Source organism: Pelodiscus sinensis, chromosome 9 (genome assembly GCF_052426305.1).
Source record: "Pelodiscus sinensis isolate ZL-2025 chromosome 9, ASM5242630v1, whole genome shotgun sequence".
NCBI classification, from domain to species: Eukaryota; Metazoa; Chordata; order Testudines; family Trionychidae; genus Pelodiscus; species Pelodiscus sinensis.
Genome location: NC_143060.1, coordinates 57038640 through 57061357, shown reverse-complemented (window position 1 = coordinate 57061357; position 22718 = coordinate 57038640). Strand labels below are relative to the sequence as shown.

The 22718-nt window shown below is 40.1% G+C and overlaps 1 protein-coding gene across 4 annotated transcripts in view; it reads left to right on the top strand.

Annotated features, from left to right (window-relative positions):
- Positions 1-22718, top strand: part of HMCN1 (hemicentin 1) — a 364148-nt gene that overhangs the window by 325633 nt on the left and 15797 nt on the right. For 2 of the 4 annotated variants that reach the window (XR_012906027.2, XM_089780594.1), the window contains exons 87-104: positions 612-881; positions 2396-2566; positions 2727-2897; positions 4070-4240; positions 5730-5900; positions 6601-6771; positions 8352-8522; positions 9991-10140; positions 10374-10511; positions 10855-10976; positions 12519-12756; positions 14295-14357; positions 14909-15028; positions 15208-15342; positions 15842-15955; positions 16334-16459; positions 17377-17505; positions 21373-21463. Coding sequence is in view for 3 of the 4 variants with exons in the window: in XM_089780594.1 (XP_089636720.1) it covers positions 612-881; positions 2396-2566; positions 2727-2897; positions 4070-4240; positions 5730-5900; positions 6601-6771; positions 8352-8522; positions 9991-10140; positions 10374-10511; positions 10855-10976; positions 12519-12756; positions 14295-14357; positions 14909-15028; positions 15208-15342; positions 15842-15955; positions 16334-16459; positions 17377-17505; positions 21373-21463 (2722 nt within the window). In the remaining variant the exon portion in view is untranslated. The remainder of the gene's footprint in view (positions 1-611; positions 882-2395; positions 2567-2726; positions 2898-4069; positions 4241-5729; positions 5901-6600; positions 6772-8351; positions 8523-9990; positions 10141-10373; positions 10512-10854; positions 10977-12518; positions 12757-14294; positions 14358-14908; positions 15029-15207; positions 15343-15841; positions 15956-16333; positions 16460-17376; positions 17506-21372; positions 21464-22718) is intronic. The other 2 variants (XM_075936754.2, XM_075936755.2) reach the window with 1 other exon arrangement.

Sequence of the window (22718 nt, the reverse complement as noted above, 5' to 3'; positions counted from 1 at the left end):
ATAGCTTTTTCTGGTTTTGGCATATTCTTGAGAACAAAATTAGGCTTACATTTATACAGATTTTTTATACAAATAATAATTAATAATAATATGTTTATACAAAATTATTTATATAAATAATGATGGAATATTAGAATACTTTTAACTGACAGAATTTTCAAACATCTGTTCTCTATTTATAACTTACAGCAGAATCAGGTCTTTTTGCTCTGTTTTAGTTTCTTCGTGTATAGAGTGAGATTAATGTCTACCACATCGAGATATAGTGAGCATTAATGGAAAAGTGTTTGGGCACTATTGATTATACTAGGTGTTTTTGGAATCGAGCATCCATCCTGCGTGGGGCCTGTGTGTGCTATCACAATGCAAATCACCCTACTCCTGTTATCTTATTATACTCTGGGTCATGTTTCATTTCTACCATTGACCTCAGACAGTATTTCTCCAGGATCTCTGAAGATGTATAATAGTAGTTAATGCCAAAATTAATAAAATAGAATTTCTTTTTCCTCAGACCAAATTTCTCTGTGCAATGAAAAAAATGTCATCTGGTCTTGTAGCTCTTTATTGCAGAATGCTGTGATGCTAACACAGCCTCTCGTCTCTCTCAGGCCCTCCAGTTATTACAGTTGAACCAGTAGAGACAGTGGTTAATGCTGGTACCACAGCAATCCTGAATTGCCAAGCAAATGGAGAACCTACTCCAACAATTGAGTGGTCCCGCCAAGGCCATCCACTCCTCAACAATAACAGAGTGACTCTCTTGTCCAATGGCTCTCTGCGTATTGTCGCAGCACAGAAAGAAGATACCTCTGAATATGAATGTGTGGCAAGAAATCTGATGGGATCAATCCTTGTCAGGGTGCCAGTCACTGTCCAAGGTAGGTACACCACAGTGCTGTCCAGTGATCATCAAATTGCTAAGTTCCAGTTTTCAGGTTTTATATTCCTTACAGTTACACCAGTGTTTCTCAGAGTGGGCTGCAGGCCCTCTTTGGTAAAGCCGCTCTTTGGTAAAGCTGTTCTCTAAAGGCTCTATAGCCACGGAACCTAGCAGCTACCCTTGGCTCCAGTTCGCTGTTTCCAGCCCAGGGGAGCTGCGGAAATCAGGAATGCTGATTTACATGATAAGTCTATTGGGACTTGTCAGTGTATCTCTTCTTCTTGTACTTTTGTTCCACTTTCTCATCTGTCATCCTCCTCAGCATGTTCCAAGGCAGGCACCTGAGAAAGGACTATGGAAAGGCACATCTGCTCTGCCCCATAGTTTGGACTCTAGGGCTACATCTATACTGCTCTCTCTTGCACAAGAAAATATGCAAATGAGGTGAAGTGATGAATATCACCGCGCTTCATTTGCATACTTAATGAGCTGCCATTTTTGCGCAAGGGCTTTTGCACAAAAGGAGCCATCTACTGAAAAAAAAGTGGCAGAATGGCTCTTGCGCAAGAGGGAGTTTTTCCGCAAAATCACCTTGCACAAAATGGCGGTTCATTAAATATGCAAATGAGGCACGGTGATATTCACCGCTTCGCCTCATTTGCATATTTTCTTGCACAAGAAAGCACAGTATAGACGTAGCAAAGCAGTGTGGATAAAAGTGCTGGGCTGTAACTGTTCCCTGTGGACACTGTGAGTGTGAATGGAAAGGTTCTTACTTTACATTAATGTAAGACTATTTGAAGAGTTAAAACAAACTTTTTAGTCCCCCTACCCCAGCATCTGCACAGAGGGAGTTACACCTCAGTGCACAATACTCATCAGACCCCCATAGTGTGAACTGCAGGGCACTGGGAGATATGCCCAAAGACTCTGTTAGAGATAATCCTGAACTGAAATGATGAAGTTTTACAATTTGGGAGACTGTGTAACCAATGCCAGACTATCAGAACTGTTTACTCAGCCTAAGCATGAAGAATTCTTCCCTAATGGTAATGCGAAGCTATATGGATATCTGAGGGTGGCCTCTGAATTTATGCAGGGTTATTTTGACCCTTTTTCTTGAAATGAAGAAATGTAGCGTATCTTTTAACTAGAAATGTGAACGGTTAACCGGTTAACTGGCAAGCATCACCCACTGTGGGCAGGGAACTGCTCCAGCCCCACACACAGGGGCTGCTCCTGGTGTCCAGAGCAGCCCCTGTCTTTGGCAGCCTAGGCGTGTCGCAGGAAGGGGTTGCTCCGGGTGTCTAGGGCAGCCCCTGCCTGCAATGGGGGACCACTTTAGCCCAGCTAGTCTGAGTCATCCCCTCCTTAATTGGTTAACTGGTTAAACTTCGTGTTTATCCAGTTAACCAATTAAACGGGATTTTACAGCTAAGGAAATATATTCCTGAGTCTGGTTGTATAATCTATATACATTATCAAAGCTCAAATGTAATTTTTCCATTGCAGTGCATGGAGGCTATTCAGAATGGCTTGAATGGCAACCATGTAGTGTAACTTGTGGTCAAGGTGTTCAGAAGAGGATCCGTCAATGTAACAACCCTCTCCCTGCAAATGGTGGGAGGCACTGTCCCGGTCGTAATACAGACATACGCAGCTGCCAGAACAAACCATGTCCAGGTAGATTTCTTTTATGAACTCATACAATGTATGTTCCATAGATCTTCATGACACACCCTTTGATTGTTTCGGCTGTCTGGAATTCTATATAACTTGTGAGGGAGGGGATTCTTAAAATTAAAGTATTTGGTAAAACTATACTTTTTTTGATGTTATGTAGTGGATGGCAACTGGTCAGAGTGGGGGTCTTGGGAAGAGTGTTCTAGAACCTGTGGCCAAGGAAACAAGACCAGAACCAGAACTTGCAGTAACCCAACAGCTCAACATGGCGGACAACCATGTGATGGCAATGCTGTGGAATCAATCATGTGTAACATCAGGCTGTGTCCAGGTGAGAAGAGAGGGTTTATTGTAAGTTGCAGATAATGGTTTTAAAAATGTTCAGTGTGGTTCTTTTTCCTCTCTAAAGCCCGCATACTTGCCTCTTTCGCTTTGAAATGATTTATGGGAGAGGGGAAAAAAGGAAAAAATGACATTATAATTCTCTATTTAATAATTGCCCACATTAATTGAAAGATTTTCAATTTACTATAGTCAATGGACAAAGTTTTCTTTTTTCAAATATGGAGGAGGGATGGATTAATATGAATGTGAAAAATATTTTCTTAGAGTTTTTTTATATTGATTTTTAACATTCCTTCAAGTGTTGACAATCTGAACACATCCGCTCTGTATGCTAGTGCTGTACAACTGACCACTGTAGTCCCATTGTACACAGGAAAGTTAAAGTGGAGAATAGATAGCTAATCAGCATAAAAAGTGCCAGGTAGTATACGTATTATAACATTCTTTTGGACTTAATAATTTAAAGTATTATCAATGTCAATATTTTCTTTGGCAATGTCCTTTTAATATTTTTTATGATAGTCTCCGTTTAATACTTTTGAATTGATAGATCCTTTCATTATTGACATTTTCCCTACTATTCTTTCCCTCCCTGTCTTTTCTGTAACTGTGATGCTGCATTTTCATCCCGAGAATTTTCTGTAGCACCCTACAAAAACTAGTTCTAACTGTTGATCCTTGCTCTGTAGCCAGTGTGGCTGCTGTCTGAGCTAAATAGCCAGCAAACCCCCTTTCCACTGAGATTGTGAACCACTACAACACGGTCAGATTCAGGGATTTATGAAAGGAAACCAGCAGGTCTCATCTCATGCCTGCTTCACTCACCTGGCAGAATCACTGGCAGAATCACTGTTGTTCCAAATTTGTGGTGAGGTGAAGTAATGTTTTAAGGAAACAAAAAGGAATATATTAATATTTCTGGAAACTGCTGGTCATTTGGAGCTGTTGTTCAGTAAACAGGTTTTTCAATGTCTTATTCAGAGCTTTTAATTCCTGGACAGTGTGTAATGGAGAAAATGGAATAGTAATAATGTGACTGAATTTTTCTCGGAGACATAGCTTTCTTTTGACTTGGGCCAGAGAGCTGAGTGAATCAGAACTTCAAGTTAAAGCTGTTCTGTAGTTTAAAGGCCATTTTTGTTTGTGCTCTCTTGACAGTGGGAGGTGCCTGGGGCTCTTGGCTGCCTTGGGGCCCTTGCAGTGAAACTTGTGGGAAAGGTACTCAGACCAGACTGAGGCTGTGCAATAGCCCTCCTCCAGCATTTGAGGGGTCAGACTGTGAGGGGCCTGATACACAGATGCAGATCTGCAACAAGAGACATTGTCCGGGTAAGAAGCATAAGATGCAAACTAAAAATGAAGAACTAGCTTATTTGTTTCCTCCCCAAATTCTGCTTGGTTTTTTTTTACCTAGAGCTAATAGGACTGTGTCATATGTGATGGCAAATACTGCAATCCCTGATGAAATCAGAATTTAGATCTGTCCTCCTACTCAGCATTCACTATGAAAAGTGTTAACAATCATAACATCTGGAATTGGCCCTTCTTTCCCCATACTGCACTGTTTCCACTCCTGCTGCCTGCCCCCTGTGTAAAAGTAGCATATAAATCCTTGGCAGCTACATCATTATCCTTGTTAGCATATAATTTCTGCAGAGCTTCTCACTGGAACTCAGTAACCCTTCTTATTCCTGGATCTTCCAAATCTACATGTGAACAGGAAAGGTTAAATTTTCAAAACATCCCTTAATGTTAATACAAGGTGACTGGGTGAAATTGAACGGCCTGGCCTGTGCTACACAGAAAGTCAGATGAGATGATCTAGTGGTCCCATCTAAGGGATATAATATCCCAGTTAAAAAGTAAACTGGTTAAACATAATGGTTAACTGGTTAACCGTGATCCCAGAGTAGGCCAAGCCAAGTGCTCTGCAGGTGTGGGGAGCAGCTTGGAGCAGCCCCTGCTGGTTAACCAGTTACACTGGTAAGGGATGTGCTTACCAGGCAACCCTTTTGATGTCTCTAATCCCTTCTGGCCTTAAATGCTATGAATCTCGGAAGCACACAGCACCATGTCCTATGCTAAATCCCTGTTGTACCCTCTTAGGGTATGTCTAGACTACATGCCTCTGCCAACAGAGGCATGTAGATTAAACTACCCAACATAGTCAGTGAAGCAGGAATTTAAATATCCCCTGCTTCATTAAAATAAAAATGGCCACCGCTCCCTTATGCCTCGTGAAACGAGGTTTGCAGGAGCAGTCGACAAAGGTGTTCCCTGTCGATCAGCTGAGCCAGCATAGTGCGGTGGCCATTTTTATTTTAATGAAGCGGGGGATATTTAAATCCCCGCTTCATTGACTATGTTGGGTAGTCTAATTTACATGCCTCTGTCGGGTAATTTACATGTCTCCTTAGTGACCTTTAGTACAGCTTAGGAGACCTGAAGCTGTACTAATGGAGTAGCTGAAGATTTTTGGGGAAACTCAGCACCACCACTGATTGACTGCTACTGACCATCTTGGAGATTTCAGTGACTACATCATATCCTATCTGTTTGACCTACTTACAGGCACACAAGAACTTGGGGGACACACTGCAGATGGATAGTCCCTACAACTGTCACGCTAACAGATAGATTTTAATTTCAGTAAAAAAGTCAGATCTGTTCCGGGTTGCATTCCTTGCAGGGCTCGTGTAGCTCCAGGATTGTGACTCAGCACAACACTTGGTGCAGTATTTTGCTGACACAACAATGCTAGATTTGGTTACGTATAAAGTAAGAGTTTGATTGTACAATGTTATTAATTTTTAACCAGTGGATGGGAAGTGGGCCACCTGGGCCAGTTGGAGTGCCTGTACCGTATCCTGTGGAGGAGGCTCCAGGCAGCGGACAAGGGACTGCTCAGACCCAGCCCCACAATTTGGGGGGCACAAATGTGAAGGAAGTGACTTACAAATGGACTTTTGCAACAGTGACCGTTGCCCCAGTAAGTGCTGGGGATGGCCCTGGGTTACATGCCTCCCCCCACGTGTGGTTCTCAAAGTGGTAATAGGGGGAAAAGGAAAGAGCCTTCCTGCTCAGCTTGTGCCCTTACACAGGGCACTGACCCAATCCTGCTCCTTGCACTCTTGCACGCAGTGAAAAATGGGATTTGAACAGCAGCAGCTGCACTAGAGTACCCAAGGGAGAAGAGGATGTCCATACCTGGGAAGCCGTGTTGCATAGGCTGGGAGTTAGGGAATAAAAACACATGGAAAAACCACATAGTAGTGGTAATTGATGTGTGATCTCTTGCAGCAACATCAGAAGCAGCGTGCTCTCATGAGCCTCAGGCTGCATCTTTAAGTCAAAATCCTGCTATTTTACACCTGCAGTCAGTGTAATCTCCTTTTACAGACTCTCTCTCTATTAGATATTTTACTTATATGCTGCATGCTTTCCTAAAGTAGTATAGCACTGAACTACAGGGCTCAAGGGAGCCTTAATATATACTGTGGAATAAACCATCAGTGGAAAAAAAGACTTAATCGGATGCTTAACTGTCCAGTTTTTTAGCTAAAAGTGGTAAACTTGGAATGTGTGAACAATTTCTCTTCAGAATAGATATTTCCTGGTTTAACTGCTCATTGATTCCATCTCTATATCACTAAGTGGAGTGTATGTAAAGTTTTGTTTTTAATTTCTAGTTCATGGCAACTGGGGTCCATGGAGTGATTGGGGAACTTGCAGCCGAACATGCAGTGGAGGCCAGATGAGGAGATATCGGACCTGTGACAACCCTCACCCTCTCAATGGTGGAAGAGCATGTGCGGGGGCTGACACGCAGATACAGAGATGTAACACTGACTTATGCCCTGGTGAGCTTCTACGGTAACAGAAGGCACTAAATAAGCCTCCTTTTAAGTACTTGAGCCCTGGTCTACACTAGGAAATTATTTTGAAATAATAAGCAAAACATCCACACTACCACGCCTGTTATTTCGAAATCTGTACTCCCACTTTCCTTGAGGAATAATGCTTACCTCAAAATAGTTATTTCGAAGTAGCGGTAGTGTGGACGCTCCGCTGCTGCTATTTCGAAATAACTACTCCCCAGTAATTCGAAACTAATTACTCCCCAGTACTCCCTGGTAAGTCGAGGTAACATGTCCACATTAATGGAACTGGCCTTGGGCTAATTTCGAGGCTCCCCCATAGCGGGGACACGCTATTTTGATTTTGTTATTTCAGGAGTTATTTCAAATTTAGTTACTTTGAAATAATTTCCTAGTGTAGGCCTGCCCTTAGAGACCAACGTGCAGATTCTATGCAGACAAAGTAAAAAGTCCTCTAATTGTGTTCAGTTTCATACAAAGACCAAATCAGTCTCACTGGGGTCTTGTTAAAAAAATAAAGTGCCTGTCACACTAAAATAATTCCCCCTTTTAGGGGTTATATTTTATATAAACAAAGGGAACTAATGATCAAAAGGAAAAATAACCCATGAAAATGAAGCTCTTCATATCCGCAACCATTCATAATTCTCACACTAGTGGCATTTTATAGAGGATACCAGTGACCTTTAATAATGTATTCCAGGAGCAAAGTCAGTACATCTAATAAAACCTAAACCAAATCTGGTTGCTTTCTTCAAGCCCTGGTCAAATATTTGGAGTCTTTAGTGAGACTGCCAGCAAGGATGACGATAGATTTTTAATATGGACAGCTGCTCACTAAGCAATTTCTATCGAAGGCAACCAAACAGCAGTCAGGTGACAACAGCATTCCGTTACTATCTACGTCAGTTTTGAAGGGGACTAGTCAGATTTTCACCTTTGCTCGTTAATAGCCTGCTATTGTTACAGAGCTACATCCATCAATCCTGTGGCCAGCCTGCAGGCTGGGAACAGTCTGTTCCTCCAGCATTCTCTTGGTGTGGGTTGGGAGAGTTCAGGCAGCCCATTCCTCTAATGCAAACTGCCTACAATGTGGCATAAGGAGTGTCCCAAATCCAGCCTGTGCCCACCCTTTGTACAGCAGAGTCATAGTGTGTTCCATTGGCAGGTAGCACAGAGGTGGCAGCAGGAACGGTCCCATATTGTACAAATAATTTCCTTGGCTAACGACCAGGGGGTACATAATCAGAATGCATGGGGACTTAAGTCACATATCTCCCTGCTAAATCTTCATCCATTGCATTGGAAACATTCCCTGAAAGGTCCTCCTTCTTTTGAGTAACTCTATACATGGGCATGGGTATTGCACTTTTTGGGTAGCACCCTTTCCACAAACTATGTTCAAAAATGGTACGCCATCATTGTAGCTGTTTGATTAGTTTTAAAGATGTCAGTGTTATCAATGTGGAATTAAATTGAAAGTGGAAGTCACTGTTCTGTATATAATCTGAAACACCTGCTACAAAAAGCCACTTGCTTTAATGGTCCATTCTTGTTTATAGTGGATGGAAACTGGGGAGCATGGCAGGCTTGGAGCAGATGCTCTGCTTCTTGCAGAGGAGGGGAGCAGACCCGCACGCGTCTGTGCACTAATCCAGCTCCCTCCAACGGTGGACGACCTTGTCCAGGAGACTCTCTACAGCTTTCCAGGTGTAACGTACAAGCCTGTCCAGGTATGTTATCACAGGGACTGGACACCAAAAGCAAATGAACAAAAGAAAAATCCTAGTTTAATATTTATAATTTTATCAATAATGAGTAAACCTGTCCATTCAACATATCCTTTCTCCAGACACGTCATATAGAACATTCACATAGACTCAGATAACCATTCACTGGAGGTCAGCAGAATGCTGTCCTTATAATGTTGAAGCATTTGACAATATTTAAGGATTTCCAGAGGCACCTTTGACCAATTAAACTAAAAACCCAGAAGCTATGTCTATACTGCCCCCGTTTTGTGCAAAAAACATGCAAATGAGGCGAAGTGTGGAATATCACCGCGCCTCATTTACATAATTAACAAAGCTCCGTTTTTGCACAAAAAACCCCTCTTGCACAAGAGCTGTTCTGCATTTTTTTCAGGAAGCATGGCTCTTGCCCAAAAGCCTCTTGCACAAAAACGGAGCCTAATTAATTATGCAAATAAGGTATGGCGATAGTCCATGCTTTGCCTCATTTGCATATTTTGTGTGCAAAATGGGAGCAGTGTAGACATAGCCACAGTGTTTAAAAGGATGCTGCTCTGTGATTATTTTGTTGAAAAACATCCCCATGCCATAAGACATCTAAATCAAAACTGAATAAAGAACAGTCAGGCACAACAAGCTGTAAAATAGAAAATTATTCACATGGACTATCAAGTAGTAAATACATTTGCAGAATGCCGGCTAGTTTTCAAATAGCTCATAAATAGCAAATGGAGCTATACTTGCAATGGTTAATTCAACTGGCTCATATCTCTAGTTTAAAAAATAGTGCACAGCAGTGAAAAGATTTGGAATCATTGTTACAGATGTATGATATCATGAGTAAATCTGAAAGTGATATGGGAAAATCACTTATGCATCCTCAAAAACAGGGGTGCTAAGTTAGTGTTAAGTTCTATTTAATAATATTAATAATTTGTTTTTAATTAGAAACATTTCTCTTTGCCAGTACATTCTGTTTTGACAGGTGTTGTTCTCTAAAACAGAGTGGGAACACACAGAAGTCTTGCTTGCCACCTGGTATGACTAATTTGCTCCAGTTTCCTGGCTAAATAATTATATTCCGCCTGCCTGAATTCCCCAGTAGTTTCAGTCGGATAAGCTATATTTTCTTACATGCCATAACCTGTTGTGTACCACCAGATTGCACTGTGCAACAATTGCTTTTCCCCCAGGAAAAGCTGCATTTCAGTGGGCCATAAAGTAATCCTGTGTCATAACTTATACATCAGCTTACATTTATAAAGAGTTCTGGTATCCTTATGGATATGAGGTGCTACAATTATTAATATATTTGAATAAATATTGCATAAAATAGAAGCACATAGAGAACTTTATATTCTCTCAGTGCACTCAGTACTACTCTTAAATATTTGTCTTAAAAAAAAAAAGAGTTTTCATAGTTAGGGTGTTTTTCCACTTCCCCCAATAGGTGGGCCTCCACATGCCAGAGGAAGTGTTATTGGAAATATTAATGATGTTGAATTTGGAATTGCTTTCCTGAATTCTACAGTAACAGATAGCCCAGACTCTGACACTAGAATAATACAAGCAAAGATCACAAATGTCCCTCGGAGTCTCGGTAAGTCAGTGTGTTTCAAAAGATGGCATTTAGGAATATTTCTTTGGTTTGTCAATTTTCCATTCACTAAGCCACCAATCCAAGATTTTAAGGAATTGGCCTCAACTTCTTCATGAGCAGAAGGGAGTTGGCAGTCTTCAAACTTTTCTTCCACTATATTTACACTCTCTTTATACTGAGAGACAAGAGAAGCTCATTACTGGCATTTTTAGGTGTATGTTATATCTCTTTAGGTACAGCAATGAGGAAGCTAGTTTCCATTCTGAATCCTATTTATTGGGCAACTGCAAAGGAAATTGGAGAAGCAGTGAATGGATTTACTCTCACCAATGCAATCTTCAAGAGAGAGACTCAAGTGGAGTTTGCAACTGGTTAGTTAACAATGGGACATAATTTCTATTTGTACGTGACAAGCATAATACAGGGGGGTTGAATCACTTCATAAATGTGATTTACCATAGTTATGTTTTTAGGGTTGTACTCATAGCAGCATGTTCTGGATAATTAGTTGGGCATGAGGGCTTCAAGCTTTGCTTTTCCTAGTTTAAATCTAAGGATTAATATAGGGAAAAGTAGTATTTATACATATGAATATTACATTAGCTTAAATTAGCATACTTCCACTTGGGCCTAATTCGGATACTTTGCAGTTAACATAAATCCCGTGTCATAAATCATGATAGGTTACAAATAGTTGTATGTTAAAATTCACAGGAGAGATTTTGCGAATGACGCATATTGCCCGGGGTTTGGATTCCGATGGTGCTTTGTTGCTGGATGTTGTAGTGAGTGGCTATGTTCTGCAGCTGCAGTCCTCAGCTGATATTAACGTGAAGGTAAAATTGGTAACCAAAATGACATTACTGAACTCTTGTTTGGGTTTTATATTTTTCTCGTCTGACTTAATTTTAATACCGCCACTGTGGTAAGTATTCTGACATTTTTATGATTGTCTTGGGCATGAAAACGGCAGTTTTTGATCATGATTAGATCACCCCTGGCCTCACCTCATCTTGGAGGTTTTACCACTATCAGCTAGATAGCCTGCTCCGATGGTCTCCCACAAAAGGCTGATGGGCCGCTCTAGATTCTAAACACGTATTATTCACTGCTTGTTAGCCACAAATGGTGACGGGCTGGCACCTAGGCGTTCATTACATTCATAATGTCCTCTGAGGTCTCTGTCTCAAGTCATCTGCCAGTATGAAGCCTGGTGCTCTGGTTGCAAAAAACTTGCTGTGTCAGATGGCATAAAATCTTGATTTAATCTTTTGTGTAATGTGGCTGTGGCAGAGGTAAAGGAAGATGATTTTCTGTGCCGCAGTATTAAAGTCTTGTTCTAGGCAATTCTCCATAACGGTGAGCAGTCTTAATTCCTCTGACTTGCCTCACTTCTCTTCAGAATCAGCTTTTTCTAAGTGTGAGGACTTACCCATACATTTTTCCCAAAATGGTCAGATACAAACTGGTTTGTCTGACAGCCTTCAGAGCAGGTGTCTATTATTTAATTGTGTTGAGAAAGCTCTGATCTACTGAGTCCCTCTCCCCACGGGCTCCACAAGTTAAACTGTTTGTGGCTAGTGGCAGTGAATTCCACATCTCTGGAACCCCTTCATTCCACTAAAGTCACTATTTGTCCCTTAAAGCCTTAGTTTTTTTGTCAAGACATGTAAGATTTTTTGTTTGGTTAAATAGTAGGGATTAGGGGTTTAAATAGAGGACCATGGATTTTATAAATGTAATGTTTACCTGTTCTTGTTGATGGATAACCAATCTAAATATATAAATAATGAGTATAGTAACTACAGATGTTTAGATTTTGTTTAACAATTTGGTACATTGCAGTGTGCCGCTTCCCACATATTTATAAAAGTTTCCTTAGTGTGGTGTAATACTTTTGCAGAAAATTGTTTTATTAGCTTATAATTTCCAGTAAATGTCTTTGATTATTAGATAATAAATACTGTGCGATTGCTAGTAGCACTTCAGCCGTAAGAGATCCTGTTATCAAATCAATCCGAACCTCTTATGGGTCTCAGGAGGGAGGGGCATGGGGAAGGGAACAGGAGTTGGACATGTGGTAATACAGCCACTATCATTCAACTCAGGAGCCAACAGTTGCTACTAGACTGTGGTATCTCAGTTATTACAGGTATTTCCTTTGGTAATAATAGGAAAATAAGGTGGGCATCATTAAAATTCAACAGTTATAGTAAAGGATAGACATGTGCTACTTGCAGTACAATTTGTTTAGCTTTTAAAAAAGGACTTTACCTAGATGCTATTTACAAATAAAAAAATTTCTTTTGCAGTATTCTAGCTGAGCTGGAGAGTCCAGTTGCTGGTGCCTAGATCTTGATTTGTGATATGTATTTCAGGATTACACAGAAGACTATATTCAGACTGGCCCTGGTCAATTGTATGCCTACTCTACACGGCTCTTCACCATTGATGGAGTTAGCGTACCATATACATGGAATCACACCATTACCTATGATCACACTCGAGGAAGAATGCCATTCCTGCTGGAAACTCTCCAGGCTTCCTCAATTGCAACAGAGTACAACCCAGTAGAAGAAACACTCGCTTTTAGAATCCATGCTTCCATAGCAAAAGGTATCGTTTGATTCTTTATTAATAAAAAATTTAAAATATATCCAGTTGAGAGTAAGGCTCACTTCAACATACAATGAAGACTATTGGGAGAACAGAATTTCCTTGACATTTGATTGGGATCTTGGAAAAGGAGACCTTGGGATTTTAAGATTATTTTGGTGCAGATATAGATACCACGTCATGTTTCAATTTATTACATAGCTAAATTATATGCAGTGGCTAGAAACATGTACAGTGACAATGGCTAGAAACAAGCTTAGTAAAGTTGGAGAACAGTAACTCATTTGTACTCCTGGTGGATCATGACAGACTCACTTTCAACCTGTATGACTCCAGTATTGACTGTAGCCCACTTGGCATTTCAGGCCACCACCTGTAAGAGGCGGAGGAAACATTTTCTAGCAAGTTGTTGTTTTTTAATTGCAGTTACTGAAAAGCTTCTCAGAGGTTTAGAATATTAGTAATCCTGGTGAAGATGGATTAACATAGGCAGACTGCAAGCAGTGCAGTAAAAGATACATGATAAATGCTAGTCATATTAAAAGAAGAAACCTCTCTCTATATATCTGTGTATGTACAATACAATACAATATATAGGGTGATTGGGAGAGAGAAAGTGGGCCCTTTGCCTTGCACACAGTTTCAAATCATTTTCATGAGTGCAAAGTGAGTGTAAAATACTTCCATCCTGAACAGATAGCATGGTACACCTCCTTGCGCGAGCACAAATCACTACTACACAAAGAGTAGGACATTAATGAATGGGGCTCAGAAAGAGACTGTGAAACAATGGGTCACTGCTCTGTTATCCTAAAGGCTCACCTGAAAGACTAAAAACCTGCATTTAAAAAAAATAAGGAAACAAAAACTAATTTTAGCAACTGTACTGCAATTCAAAGGGTTAAATTCACTACTAGAACAAAACTGAATGGCTTCTGTATTAACAAAAATAGTTTCATGCAAGGAAGACCTCTTGAGATACTAGCAAAGGGTATGTCTACACTACCACCCTAGTTCGAACGGAAATTCAATTGGCCAGTGTAGTTCCTCGAGGAGTAATGGTAGTTCGAATTAGAGAGCCTAATTCGAACTACCTACTCCGTTCTGCGTGTAGCCGCGGGCACGGAGTCCGAACTGCCGGGGATTTAAAAATGGCGGCGCCTGGCAAGATGCAAATGAAACCCGGGATATTTAAATCCTGGGCTTCATTTGCAACTTCGATTGACTACATTAACCACTCTAGTTTGAAGTAGGGTGGTAGTGTAGACATACCCTTAGGTACCTCCTGCCATCACACTTAAAAATATGTATTTGACTTTTTTCTTTGCTTTAAATAATACACAAAGTACAGGTTTCTGGGGAAAGACACCCAAGTTTTGGATTATAGAAGTTTCTATTTAGTTTCTAAATGTATATTTTGCTACAGATTAAAATTAGTTGGTTCAGCCAAAAGTTAGACTGCAATATTTTAATTTTCTCCAGGCCATCAAATGTCATATTTTTTCATCTACTGGTAATTGGCTTCCTTTGCCTTATAGGTGACCATAGTAATCAGTGTCCTACTGGGTTTGGTCTGACCTCTACTGGGCCCTACTGTTCAGGTAAGCAAATGAAAGCAAAAACATGATTTGATTTAGTATAGTATTATGGAGTGCAATAGCTTCAGAGTACAAATCAGTTTTAAAATTGAATTGCTCAGTCCTATAGCCAAATTCAAGCAAAACCCAAACTGGACTACAAGATCAGACTTTGTAAGTGAAATTGTATCTTAAAAACAGAGCCATAAATTGAACAAAGATATCTACTATATACACATACTTTTCACCCCTTCACATTCAGTGAAGACATCAAACTCCAAAGAAGTACAGAGAGACCTTTAAGAAGCATTTGATTTCAACTGAAACTTTTTAAGGATGTTGTTGTCTGCTGCACAGATCAATTCAAACCTTGTTAGTTATCTCGACTGGCTTCCGTAAACAGAGTGGGCTTGATTCTCTGCTGCAGTTTACTCCAGTACAGCATTACTGAATTTAATGGAGAAAACATGTACCCTTTGTGAAACCCTGGAAAGGCCAGTCTTGACCTATTCTATCACTGAGACACACATGCAATCCCATAGGTTCTTGTAAAATTATTTCCTTTTATTTTTTAGATGAAGATGAATGTGCAGTGCGAAATCCTTGTTCTCATGCATGTCATAATGCTATGGGAACCTATTACTGCTCCTGCCCCAAAGGCCTCACTATAGCGGCAGATGGAAGAACATGTCAGGGTAAGCCAGACCTCAAATGACATGCACCAACTGGACATGAGACTTTTTGTCACTAGCATAAGAATATACATTTACTGCTGACATTCATACATTATTCCACAATGGTTTATTATAATTTCCTACGGTGTAAAATGTTTTTGTTTACTGAATAAATGTTTGTTGTTTGCATTTTATTGTAGATATTGATGAATGTGCTCTAGGTGGACATACCTGCCATGCTGCTCAGGAATGTGAGAATATCATTGGTGCCTATCGTTGTGTGGTTAGGTGTGGAATTGGCTTTCGGAGAACATCTGACGGATTGAGCTGTCAAGGTGTGGAGACCTCTAACCTTAGTTCTAACGAACTGACACTATTGTCGTTTAGGCCATGTTTGTAAGTAACTTTCCCCACAATGTCTTGGCTATCTGGGAATAAGCTTCCAACTAATTCCTGATATCCCCCTAGTCAGGGGTGTTCTTAGATCATTCTGGTAAGTGACACTTCATCAGTGAAATTTTGCTGCTGACATCTTCTTAAAGGAAAAGTCCTACCCTATAGACCACAGTGACATTCTTGTTGCTGAGTCCAATGTGTATTTTCTTTTGTTATGGAGTAAGATAAGCATACTTTCCTGTACTGATAGCAGAAATGTTTACTCCCATGTCACTGCAGTTCTTTCTCATGTAACATAATCACCTGCCTGACTGTTCCTGGAGGGCAATATGTGAAAAGCAGAAGGATAAGAACTTAGATCAGAGCAGAGCCTGCAATGTGAAATAATCCAAAGCATCTTACAGATCTTAACATTTAAGTCTTTGTATCATTCAACAGATGTTAATGAATGCCAAGAGTCCAACTCCTGTCACCAACGCTGCTTCAATACCATAGGAAGTTTCCACTGTGGCTGTGACCCTGGATATCAGCTAAAAGGCAGAAAATGCATGGGTAAGAAATGAACTAAAGAGTCAGGGAAATGAATTTCAGTGTAACGTTTCAAAATGATTCAGATGAAATTCCCTATAGAGACTGTATGGTAAATCAAAAAACAATAAATCTCCTGCTATGTTGGATCCCTTCTAAATCATGGGAAGCAAATTTTAACATTTTTTGAATGTTCTTGCAAAACACAAGTAAACTCAGTGAAAAAGGATTAATGGACAGATTGCAGAGGAAGCGGTCAAATATGCTTGATATCCATCCATTCTGTATACACACTTTTTCAAAGGTACTTAACTAGTATAATCAAACTGGGATTGTCTTGGTCCTTGGGAAGAGAGCATAAGAAGATCAGTTAGCAATTTAAATTCTTTTTTTAAAATTAAGATATAAATGAATGCCGGCAGAATGTATGCAGGCCAGACCAGCTCTGCAAGAACACACGCGGTGGTTATAAGTGCATTGACCTGTGTCCAAAGGGAATGACCAAAACGGAAAACGGAACATGCATTGGTGAGTACATTGGTTTATTTACCAATGAATAATCGGAAAACAAAGAGCGTTACTAATATTTCCAAGATCCTCTCTAGAGACCTAAATATGTGGCCTGCATTTCAAAGGTGCTGTGCACCCAGAAGCACTGACTTCCTTGGCTTCAGGGCATGCATACACACTTTGTGACGTCTTGGTGAGGATTCATGATAATTAGTGAGAGACATGTTACAAGTGGCAAGGGTTTCTGTCACCCACAGGCTTCCATTGACTCCCCTTCCTACCTCTTCCCACTGGACAAATGTTTGTTTATTGCTCTAGTCTTTCATTGTTTTTTGTCAAAAAAAATGGGGGGGGAGGGTTGGGCCCCTGAATTTCCCTTCCCTTCCTCCTTCACTCTCATGTTGAGCATTGGAGGCTGTACTCTCATGCCTCGTTTAGATTCATAGGTGAACATCCTGTATGTACCTGTTCTTCCTGAATATATTTGTAAGAGTTTTATATGGAGATTACAAGTGCTATTTTTTTTATCAGGGTGCCTTGAACCATAACCAGTGCAAGTGGCTTTGTCAAACCTCCAATTGAAAGACCTCAGTTTTTTGGATTTGGTTAGATCAAAAGCCTTGTAATAATCATCTGGACATTGATACAAAGTTTTGAATCTGATCGATGCAACTCAGCTGCAAGATTGCTTTTGTCTGTCTCCAGTCTTGGTATATTCCAGATCCACCATCATTTGTCACACAGCTGTTGCAGACAGATATCCAGTCTTATTGTCACAGATGAGAAATATAGTATATCTACCATGATCAAATATTTTGTGATATACAGGGCCAGGCTCCTCCCGGGTGTAACATAATTTTCTATATTTAGAAAAAGAAAACCAGAGCTTATGAAGAATATGACTGATACTACAAATTAACTCTCTTCCTTTTTAGATATTGACGAATGCAGAGATGGTACCCACCAGTGCAGGTACAACCAGATTTGTGAGAATACCAGAGGGAGCTACCATTGTGTTTGTCCAAGAGGGTATCGATCCCAGGGAGTTGGAAGAGCCTGTCTGGGTATGTCGACCGGAAACCAGCCTATGTGAATGCCACTCCATTTTCTCAGTGATTGCTTTTGGCTGCTCTTTGTGTTGTGATAAATCTAGAGACATTATCCCTTCTGAAGACAGTAGCTGTCCAGTCTGTGCAGAATCCCCTATATTAAAATTCAATGTCTGTCATTAAACAGCAAACAGTTCCTAATGACAGTTGCGCTATTAAAGCATTTACTTATACCAAAGTTCAGTACTTTTTAGGAAATCCTGGCACAAGTAACTCTCAATCCATTTGCTTTAGTTAACCCTCGGTGTTGTTAAAGAAAGGATGTACACGCAGACTGCATGCCTGGGACGAGATTGGGTGATTTAAGCCTATGCAGAGAGTGACTTGGATTTGCCCCATGCTAGAGGAATTCCAGCAGAGATTGTGCGGCCCATCCTGGAACTCAACCTGTGAGCAGGAGAATGTATATTTAACAATCCATTGAGATGATACAGTGTGTTACCGCTGTGCACACATCTGGGTCTCCTGGTCAGCATGGAGGAAGGAAGACATTGCCCTACTACTTTCCTGCCTCTCACTCTGTCCCTAACAGGGGAGGGACATCCAAGCATTCATGGGACTACAGACACTGATTATGTATTGGGCACAAGACAGACTCACCCTTGTGTGTAGAAAGTCTGGGACTGTCTAGCTTCAAATGAAAGAATTCCCATCATAATAACATTTTAATATTTTTAACAGCGATATTTAAATACAGTTTATTGGACAGCCTTAAAATGACAGTCCAAGTGTATGAAACATTTCCACTGATATCAGTTTCTGGACTTTTACAGACCTCAGAAGAGTATTAGGGTCAACTAGATTCACATTTTGGGATATTTAAAAATCCCATAGCTGGTCCAAGTGTTATCAGTGGAACTACTGTGATAATGTTGCTGCATTCCTCCTGGAAGTCTAATGCAAGGGTTCTCACAACCAGTTTTTTGGTGGCCTTGGGGTGTGGCCACCAACTGTTGCTGATGACCCTTCTGACAATTTTTCTTGCAATACTTAATTAGCTTTAGGAAAAAACAAATAAACATGCCCAGATCATTGTAATTAATTTATGTACTGGGTTGTGTTTTTTTTTGCAGATTCAACAATAAAAATAATGTACAGTTGTGTCTATTTTTAATGGACTAAATAGAATTGAAACAAAAGTAAGGTGCTTTACATATACTGATTTTTTTTTAAAGATAGCTAGTTAGTAAGTTGGCTGCTGTGAAAAGTGATATTTATATATTTGTTAATGTTACTTTTCATAGCAGATTTCCTTAGCCCTGGTACGTTGGGGGCAAATTAAACCCTTAATAAGGAAGTTGGTAAGGAGGCGGAGGGTCTAGGTGATGGCAAGGGTGAGTCAAAGGATGGACCCCAAATCCTTGTTGCCAAGGGACAGAACCCCCCTGCCACATGGGCCAGAGCCTGAGTATTTCCATCCCCAGAAGGGCGTAGGGACCAGATCCATGAAAGGAGACGCTGCGTTGCCCTGAAGCCCCTAGTGGCTGCATATGAAAAACCCTGCTCTAATAGGAGTTTCACTAACTATCCTATGTCATGTATTCTCCACAGTAAGGTATGATAGAAGGCTTGAAGATTAAGTGCTCAGAAGAATCAAGTTTTCTGAAATAAAAACATCCAGATTCCTTTTAATGCCAAAAGAAAAGAGTGAATTTTATGGACTAATTAGAAAATTTAGGTTTCCAAATTTAGAAGCTGATGTATTTTAGCATTTTTTTTATTCTTATCTCCATATGATATTCACATCACGTAATAGAAGGGATATTGTCTATGGAATGCTTTGGTTTGGCATATGGTCAGTGCTCATCTGCACTCTCAGCATGGCTTTCGTGTAATGCAGAAATGTGGCTTATTGCTTTTAATTTGCTGCTTTTTCATATGTGCTGTTCCTATAAAAATGTCTACCTAGTTTTGAGTGTTCATCATCTGTCTCATCTGTAATTCATTGCAAGAGGCTATAACTTATTATACCAAAAACTGTTTTGCACGTAAGAAATCTTGAAAGTTAAGTCGTAAAAAATACTAGATGTAAGGTAACTCACTGCACAGTTTCAAGATTTCTTTACCCATATGTTTTGCTTATTATATTTTTGCCTCTTGTTCACAGTTTTAAAAGTGCTGTTAGGGTCTAAATTCTCAAGTTCATGTAAATAAATGAAGCTCCAATGAATTTAGTGGAGCAATGTAGATTTATACTGCTGAGGCTCTGATCTCATTTTTAAAAACATTCTGGATTATACTGCTTTTAGCACTTTAAAATAACAAAACTGGAGGAATGTTTTAAATCAGATATCTACTCTGACATTCATGTTATTTAGTTCTCTTCTAGGGATATAATAGTTTAGTCGATTAACCAACTAACTGATAAGCAAAAGCTTATACATGAATGCTATAGACTACGCACATTTCCCCTCTCCCCGCAGCAGTAAATTTTGTATCAGACTGGCCAGTAGCCCAGCTCAATCCTGGCTCATGCCAGGTTCAGGACCTATCCCTCCTGTAGCTCCGCATTTAAAGGGTATTAGGAGCTGGGCAGTAGGCAGCCCAGCTCAGTTTCAGCTTGCGCTGGTTATGGGTGCTCAGACATCCCCTCCTTCCAGACAGGGACTGCTGCCACCCCGCACTGCTGCCCCTGTAGCAGCAGCGCAGGGCGGCAGGCAGCCTGTCTGTGCAGGGAGCTGGTTTTTAAACTGGCTCCTGTCGCAGACCAGCTCCCATCTGACACCCCACAGTGCTGCCTGTTCTACAGTAGCCCTGCCCCCAGGTACTATAGAATAGTCAAGTAACCAATAAGAATTCATGAGGTTCCTCGACTATTCAGTTAATCCATATTTAACATCCCTGTTTCATTATGTTGGGAATAATGAAATTAACTAGTTGGCTTCACTTATCTATAGTTAGAATCTTTTCTCACTGGTCCCCATGCACTAGACCAGGGGTGGGCAATAAAAAGGTGATGGTTCACCAGGTTTAGTCCCTGGTGGGCCACTGCTGCTATATTTTCCTGCCACTCCACAGATACCAGTGATTACAGCTCCCATTGGCTGCAGATTACTGCTTCTGGCCAATGAGAGCAGCGGGAAGCAGCGCAGACTGGGACACCGCTTCCCACAGCTCCCATTGGCCAGGAATGGTGATCCCCAGCCAGTGGGAGCTGCAATCGCCCATACCTGTGGAGGTGCAGATAAATATAGTGGTGGGGGCCCGTTAGGGGCTAACCCTGGCAGATCAGCCCATAGGCTGGTATTTGTCCACCCCTGCTCTAGACACTAATACTGCAGTCTTTATATTTCCAACACTAGAAAAGAAGTGTTAAATCCCAATCTTAAGCTGCTTTCTTTGAAATTCTCTAAAAATGTAATAAACACATTTATCCTAATATGCAATTTTATAAACATTTGTGTACAATGTACCCTGAATAAAATTTCTTGATGATGTCCCTTTTAAAAGACTGGTTGCGCTACTTTCGGTCTGAGGGTTAAGAGTTGTATGTCTTCAGAAAGGGACCAAAATGGCACCTTATAACAATATTTACTGTTATTTTGAAGATTTTAATGTACATGCAGTTTCAATTTATGTAAAAGTTTATTAGTTCTTGTTTGATAAATTTTTAAAAAGTCTTTAAATAATGGCGGGTCATAGAAGCTTAATAGCATTTTGTTATGACTAAGGACTCCAATCTCAGTCAGTTCTATATAATCTGAAGGCATAGAAATTAACAGATATCTTCAAAGATATAGTTTTAGCCAAAAGAAAAAGAAACAAGTCTTTAAAAAATATTATTCCCTCATTCTTTTCCTTCTTAAATCTGCTTTTTTATAGTCTCATTGGCATGCCTCCATAACAACACTAAAGAACAAAGAGCATTTGCTGAGGACTTCCTTATAAAAGATCAGATATCATCTAGCAAACAGTCAGTGTCTTGTTTTACTCTTAATTGGCAAACTTTAAACACACATTCCAAGATTTCTTTAACAATGACACCTAGAAAACTTGTGACCATATGTATGATGTGTGGCTCCCCTCAGTGCTGTTAACAATCCAAACCCCGTTCTTCAAGTATGTTAATATCTGTTTTCAAATGAATCCCCAGTCCATTCCCTCTGTTCCTTTTTAAGCCTCTGTTCCTTTCTAAGCCATTCTTCCTAACCTTTATACTGAATGAAACTGAAAGTCAGTCAAAAAGATATAAAGTTCCTGAAATACTATTGAAGAAATAGAAACCCTCTCACAGAATTATATAAGTGTAGGTCCCGTCCGCTGCACTCATGGGGATCTCTGCTTAAAACAGATATTATTTAATTTAAAAAATCAGTTATTGTGTGTCTATGTATCGGAATCAGACTCGAATGGCCACATTAAAGAATATGGCTGTTTCTTCTGGTCTCAGAGAGAGGGGAAACAGACTTTGGGACTGATTCTGCAATGAGCTGAATATACTCATCTCAGCCCCCTGCTGCTTCGGGACCTTTATTGAGCCTCATGTGTTCCTGTAAACTATTAAGAAAAAATGGATTTTAGAAAAAATAGTAATGTTTTGACTATTATTGGATTTTGGGTGTTATTAAAATCTGGCCAGAACGGTTGCTGATCCTGAACCCAAACTGAATTTTTTTGGCAAGCTTCAAAATTTAACAAATATTTGATAATGAGCTCTTCAGTCTAGCAAATATAAAATATAACATAATCCACTGGCTGGAAGTTGAAGCCAGACAAGTTCATTGAAAACCAGGAGAAAAATGTTAACAGTGAGAGTAATTAACCATTGGAACAATATAACAAGGGCTTATGCAAATTATTCATCACAGACAATTTCTAAAGAAGGATTGGATGTTTTGGTAAATGATGTGCTCTAGGAATTATATGGGGAAAGCTCTATGGTTTGTGTTAGACAGGAGGCCAGAGTAGAAAATCACAGTGGTCCCTTCTGGTCTTGGAATCTAAGTACATAAAAAGAACCAAATGTAAAACAATTGATTCCTCCTGATTACATCCAGAAGTGGAATTTCCCAAACAATGTCCCAAAAGCCTGCTCTGAGATTCTTGTTTTGCTATATAGAAATGAATTATTTGCATAATACAGAGAAAAATCACAAACTAAAAGCTGTGATTCTTACTCAGACAGAACTAAAACTCTGGACTTTTTTGAAGGGTCAATCCCTGTTTCA